Source organism: Pseudochaenichthys georgianus, chromosome 3, assembly GCF_902827115.2.
Source record: "Pseudochaenichthys georgianus chromosome 3, fPseGeo1.2, whole genome shotgun sequence".
NCBI classification, from domain to species: Eukaryota; Metazoa; Chordata; class Actinopteri; order Perciformes; family Channichthyidae; genus Pseudochaenichthys; species Pseudochaenichthys georgianus.
In genome coordinates this window covers 14,798,399-14,805,501 of record NC_047505.1, presented here as the reverse complement: position 1 = coordinate 14,805,501, position 7,103 = coordinate 14,798,399, and the positions used below count along the sequence as shown (strand labels likewise).

The window sequence follows — 7,103 nt, the reverse complement described above, 5'->3', positions numbered from 1 at the left end:
TTATGAACCCCACAGCTTCCGGTCTTCCAAGACCCGAACGGACAATAATACGTGTTGCAGGCACGAAACACACTACCAATATAAATACATTACTTTTAAAATCGTTCTGTGTGACACGAAAAAAAGGGGAAGATCGTGTTGGTGAACACGAATCAATGGATTAAATGTCGTGACTATAACACGAAATGCCGTGAGACTGGGTTGCACATGCACATGAATGCAATGCCGACATGGTGCATGACATCATGTTATCAGTTTCAGTTCACTGTAAAGTCATACAGGAATTGTGTATTTCTGTATTTTTGTATCAGTATTGGATCGTGAGGTGAAAGTTACAGTTCTGCAATTAATGTCAAGCTTTATCTTGCACTGAAAACATTTTCTGATCAAAACTGAACACAAATGAATTGAGGATGAACATCACTGACTGTTAGTCGGCCCCAAGTCCTGCCTCTCATGTATAACCATTATATTTTTACAACCCATTTATAACCATATTATTTAGGCCACAGAGCTCAGCATAAAACAATTTCAACAAAATTAAAGAACCCAGTGATCTTTTTACTTGCAATCTTGAACTTTTCATCCAGATGGTTAAAAGAGAATTTCAGGTATCTTGAACGACTTCCAGAACAGCAGTTAAGTTTTTTATAGGACTTCTGGTGTTGTTAAATATGCAAGCAGCCTGCCTGTAGGTATGCTGACGTCAGCTGCCTCATGGATATGGGTTAGAAAGGGTCTGCTTTACCTTCTAGTAGGTTCAGAAAGCCTTTGTCATTTATTCACATGTTTGCCCACCGATACAAATACAATGTGGATCTATAGTGGTCTAATAATGACGTAGCGAAGGAGGAAATTATGTAAGATAATGTGGTGAAAGGAGCCACAAGTCCATGCAGACAAAGGGTCTGTGGGGTATATGGGTGGTTAATGGGTGGATGTATGGACGGGTCAAATAAGACATACATTTTACCCAGGAGACAGCTGTCGGTGTCATGTGTGAAGACATAACTGAATACATTGACTTATTATAAGTCACGTAATACGTAAAAAAACATACCAATGTAACCCAAGCCAGGATCCTTTCCTTAACCTAACCAAGTCGTTTTTTGCTGCAAAAACCTTAAACACGTTATTCTGTTTGAATTCACAATGTTGACCAGGTGCTTAAAACTGTGATTGTTAAGCTTCACTTTTATTTTAACAACCTGCAGTAGCTGCAGTCTTCCCAATCTGCCTCTTCTGTAGCAACACAACGAAACTGATAACAACTAGTAACGGGTCAAAAACGTGATAACGTTTCATCATGTGCTTCGGACAGACTGAACAATTATTTTAAACATGGATTAATTGCCATAATATTTGCAACAGTTCTCCTGAGCCCAAGATAGGTATTCCTACCAACTTACTTGATACCTAGACATTTACTTTAAGGTCGACATGAGGTTGACATCTATGGTTTCTTCACAGCTAGTTGAATGTATTGCCATGAAATTTGGTGCACACATTCATGACCCCTAACAATACATTTTAATCACTTGCGTTGATATCAGACTTTTCCTAAAGCTCATTCATCAGGCTAACACTTTGATTGGTCCTATACTTTGATATTTTCCCAAAGAGCTCGAAAACTAATGACATTCCCATTGGCCTCGCTCAGCTGTACTGTATGTGTATTACTCATTTAAAAACGTTAGCATACTTGCATGCTAAACTACGATTGCAGACATGGCAAACATAAGCCAAGACCTGACGTTTTGAGCTTATGAGCTTCCTTTGACTATAATTCTTAACCTTTGCTCACATGACATCAAATTCTGCCACAAATGTAAAAAGGGAATTATCTTGATTTTATAAAGTGTCAACCCAGTGACAGGTCAGTCTCCAAATATTCAGATGCTGTTTGTATTTGTTTGGGATAAATGATCTGTTCCTGTCCAAATAGTGTATGTCTATTAGTATAAAAAGCGAATTTGAAATAATTCAATCAATAGAAATGTTTAGAAAAAAAATCTCACTTGCAAGTTTTAAACTTACATTACCCTTCTTAAGCTTAGTTTGGCAAAGAGGTTATAATGTGAGGTCTTATTGTCTGAGGAACATGAAAAGTGTCTCCTTAAATAAATCCAACATAAAGCTGAGGCGATCCATCTAATGACCAGAAACAACAAACATGTTTAAAAAGCAGGTTTGTCTGTGGAGTCCTCCCTTCAGAGGTTTGTTCAGGCCTAGCAGTGTAGACACCAACCCATAATCCTCCTGCAGACACACCTGTAGAGGAGAGTATAAAGACCCTGGACTGAACTGAGTCAAACATCAAGCTTCAAGGAGTCTCTCCACAGCAGCTCCACAGCCTCCAGACCGACCCTGAAGATGACTCCCTCTGCCAGCCTGCTGCTGCTGCTCCTGCTCGGCCTCTCTCAGGCACTTCCTCTCCAGGAGGAAGGAATCGAAGAAGATGAAGAAGAAGAAGTAGACGAAGAGGACACTGTCGACATCACCACCAGGATTTTTACCTCCAACAACGCCACAGATGAGATCCTGCTGGAAGGAGACCTGCTGGCTCCCAAAACCAGAAACGCCATGAAGTGCTGGTCCCAGAGCTGCCTGTGGAAGAAAGGCTCCAGAGGCTTAGTGACGGTCCCCTTCACCACGAGCAGTCAATTCACCAGCTCGGAGAGACAGACGATCACCAACGCTATGAATACCTTCCACAGCAAGACCTGCCTCCGCTTCGTCCCCCGTCAGAACCAGTACGACTACATCAGCATTGAGAACAAGGGAGGATGTTACTCCTCTATGGGCAGAACAGGAGGCAGACAGGTGCTCTCTCTGAACAGGCAGGGCTGCGTCCACCACGGCACCGTCCAGCACGAGATCAACCACGCTCTGGGCTTCCATCACGAACAGACCAGGAGCGACCGCGACTCATACGTCAGGATCAACTGGCAGAACATCAACCCGCAGATGGCCTACAACTTCGAAAGGCACGACACCGACAACCTGAACACCCCCTACGACTACAGCTCCATCATGCACTATGGAAGAACAGCCTTCTCCATCCAGTGGGGAAAGGACTCCATGACCCCCATCCCAAACCCCAACGTCCAGATCGGCCAGAGGAGGGGCCTGTCCCGCGGGGACATCGTGAGGATCAACAAGCTCTACCGTTGCTAATAACAATGCTGATGAAAAATGCCAAAAAATCGTACTTTTTCTGCTTTGTTTTTCCTGTAATTAATCAAATAACACTGTGACGTATGGAATCAACATCAAATATTTCACTGTTCTTCAAATGTTCAAACGGCAGATTATATGACCGTCATCATATCCCTAATTATTTGTAGTAAAAGTGCTGCAGAGATTACTGATTGCTGTCTAGTTATTTTCATCATTTGTGTCTTTTAAAAAAAATACACACATATGCCAACCCAGTCTCACGGCGTTTTGTGTTTTAGTCACGACATTTAATCTATTGATTCGTGTTCACCAACACGATTTCCCCCTTTTTTTCGTGTCACACAGAACGATTTTAAAAGCAATGTGTTTATATTGGTAATATGTTTCGTGCCTGCAACACGTCTTTTTGTCCTGTCGGGTCTTGGAAGACCGGAAGCTGTGGGGTTCATAAAAACATCTCCTTACTCAATATCAAGCCACGATTATTGTTTTTATTTTAAATCGTATAATGTCGGACTTTTTTTGTCGTCTGTGAGGAAAATAAATGGGGCTCTGAGCCTCAGGATACTGAAATCTGAATTTCTTTTAATCTTGTTTTCCTTATAATTTGTTATTCTTTTCTTAATAACACACTGTTATTTACTCAACAATAACACACAATGATCCTTATTTTTATGTTTTTGTTTAATTCCATAATCTCTGGCTTTTTTGGCGTCCGTCAGGAACTTAATTTCAAAATAAAAATAACCGGAAACAGACGTAGGCCTAGAAGGGACATTTCGAGCATAATTGCGATTGTCAGTGTCACTGCCCGATCTGCCCACATGCCCGATCTGTACTGCGCACCCATTCACCCATTTATTAATTATATGTTTTACATTTGATAACACCAATGTGTTTAATACTGGCAACTTGTAATTGTTGGAAAAACGAAAACGTTCCCAATAGAGACGGCGGGCGTTTGATTCCAGTTTTGGATAGTCTGCCGTGGTTTCTTTCCATTTCAAAGAGCTGTTTACGCTCTGCGTAACCTTGGCGCACTGCCACTCCAACATCCAATCCCAGAGCTTGAAGATTCATCACGGGGACTGTAGTCCTAAACGATAGCTGGGGATTATGGGTAGTGTAGTGTCTTCGGCCATCCTAAACTCGATGATGCTCGAAATGTCCCTTATAGGCCTACGTCTGTTTCCGGTTATTTTTATTTTGAAATTCAGTTCCTGACGGATGCCAAAAAAGCCCGAGATTATGGAATCAAACAAATAAATAAAAACAAGGATAATTGTGTGTTATTGTTGAGTAAATAACAGTGTGTTATTTAGAAAAGAATAACAAATTAGAAGGAAAAAAAGATTTAAAAAAATACAGATTTAAGTATTTTGAGGCTCTAAGCCCCATTTATTTTCCTCACAGACGACAAAAAAAGTCCGACATTATACAATTTAAAATAAAAACAATAATCGTGGCTTGATATTGAGTAAGGAGATGTTTTTATGAACCCCACAGCTTCCGGTCTTCCAAGACCCGAACGGACAATAATACGTGTTGCAGGCACGAAACACACTACCAATATAAATACATTACTTTTAAAATCGTTCTGTGTGACACGAAAAAAAGGGGAAGATCGTGTTGGTGAACACGAATCAATGGATTAAATGTCGTGACTATAACACGAAATGCCGTGAGACTGGGTTGCACATGCACATGAATGCAATGCCGACATGGTGCATGACATCATGTTATCAGTTTCAGTTCACTGTAAAGTCATACAGGAATTGTGTATTTCTGTATTTTTGTATCAGTATTGGATCGTGAGGTGAAAGTTACAGTTCTGCAATTAATGTCAAGCTTTATCTTGCACTGAAAACATTTTCTGATCAAAACTGAACACAAATGAATTGAGGATGAACATCACTGACTGTTTGTCGGCCCCAAGTCCTGCCTCTCATGTATAACCATTATATTTTTACAACCCATTTATAACCATATTATTTAGGCCACAGAGCTCAGCATAAAACAATTTCAACAAAATTAAAGAACCCAGTGATCTTTTTACTTGCAATCTTGAACTTTTCATCCAGATGGTTAAAAGAGAATTTCAGGTATCTTGAACGACTTCCAGAACAGCAGTTACGTTTTTTTATAGGACTTCTGGTGTTGTTAAATATGCAAGCAGCCTGCCTGTAGGTATGCTGACGTCAGCTGCCTCATGGATATGGGTTAGAAAGGGTCTGCTTTACCTTCTAGTAGGTTCAGAAAGCCTTTGTCATTTATTCTCATGTTTGCCCACCGATACAAATACAATGTGGATCTATAGTGGTCTAATAATGACGTAGCGAAGGAGGAAATTATGTAAGATAATGTGGTGAAAGGAGCCACAAGTCCATGCAGACAAAGGGTCTGTGGGGTATATGGGTGGTTAATGGGTGGATGTATGGACGGGTCAAATAAGACATACATTTTACCCAGGAGACAGCTGTCGGTGTCATGTGTGAAGACATAACTGAATACATTGACTTATTATAAGTCACGTAATACGTAAAAAAACATACCAATGTAACCCAAGCCAGGATCCTTTCCTTAACCTAACCAAGTCGTTTTTTGCTGCAAAAACCTTAAACACGTTATTCTGTTTGAATTCACAATGTTGACCAGGTGCTTAAAACTGTGATTGTTAAGCTTCACTTTTATTTTAACAACCTGCAGTAGCTGCAGTCTTCCCAATCTGCCTCTTCTGTAGCAACACAACGAAACTGATAACAACTAGTAACGGGTCAAAAACGTGATAACGTTTCATCATGTGCTTCGGACAGACTGAACAATTATTTTAAACATGGATTAATTGCCATAATATTTGCAACAGTTCTCCTGAGCCCAAGATAGGTATTCCTACCAACTTACTTGATACCTAGACATTTACTTTAAGGTCGACATGAGGTTGACATCTATGGTTTCTTCACAGCTAGTTGAATGTATTGCCATGAAATTTGGTGCACACATTCATGACCCCTAACAATACATTTTAATCACTTGCGTTGATATCAGACTTTTCCTAAAGCTCATTCATCAGGCCAACACTTTGATTGGTCCTATACTTTGATATTTTCCCAAAGAGCTCGAAAACTAATGACATTCCCATTGGCCTCGCTCAGCTGTACTGTATGTGTATTACTCATTTAAAAACGTTAGCATACTTGCATGCTAAACTACGATTGCAGACATGGCAAACATAAGCCAAGACCTGACGTTTTGAGCTTATGAGCTTCCTTTGACTATAATTCTTAACCTTTGCTCACATGACATCAAATTCTGCCACAAATGTAAAAAGGGAATTATCTTGATTTTAGTAGTTAAAGATGTCTGTGTGTTTTTGTATTTCACTTGGTAATGACCCTTACTGTATATAAAGTGTCAACCCAGTGACAGATCAGTCTCCAAATATTCAGATGCTGTTTGTATTTGTTTGGCATAAATGATCTGTTCCTGTCCAAATAGTGTATGTATATTAGTATAAAAAGCGAATTTGAAATAATTCAATCAATAGAAATGTTTAGAAAAAAAATCTCACTTGCAAGTTTTAAACTTACATTACCCTTCTTAAGCTTAGTTTGGCAAAGAGGTTATAATGTGAGGTCTTATTGTCTGAGGAACATGAAAAGTGTCTCCTTAAATAAATCCAACATAAAGCTGAGGCGATCCATCTAATGACCAGAAACAACAAACATGTTTAAAAAGCAGGTTTGTCTGTGGAGTCCTCCCTTCAGAGGTTTGTTCAGGCCTAGCAGTGTAGACACCAACCCATAATCTTCCTGCAGACACACCTGTAGAGGAGAGTATAAAGACCCTGGACTGAACTGAGTCAAACATCAAGCTTCAAGGAGTCTCTCCACAGCAGCTCCACAGCCTCCAGACCGACCCTGAAG

At 40.1% G+C, this 7,103-nt stretch overlaps 1 protein-coding gene across 1 annotated transcript; it reads left to right on the top strand.

The window, feature by feature from the left end:
- The first annotated feature begins 2,373 nt into the window (after positions 1-2,373).
- LOC117463910 (high choriolytic enzyme 1-like) lies at positions 2,374-3,177 on the top strand. The gene has a single exon (XM_034106413.2). It carries the CDS (start codon positions 2,374-2,376, stop codon positions 3,175-3,177), a length of 804 nt encoding a protein of 267 aa, XP_033962304.1.
- Positions 3,178-7,103: the final 3,926 nt, after the last annotated feature.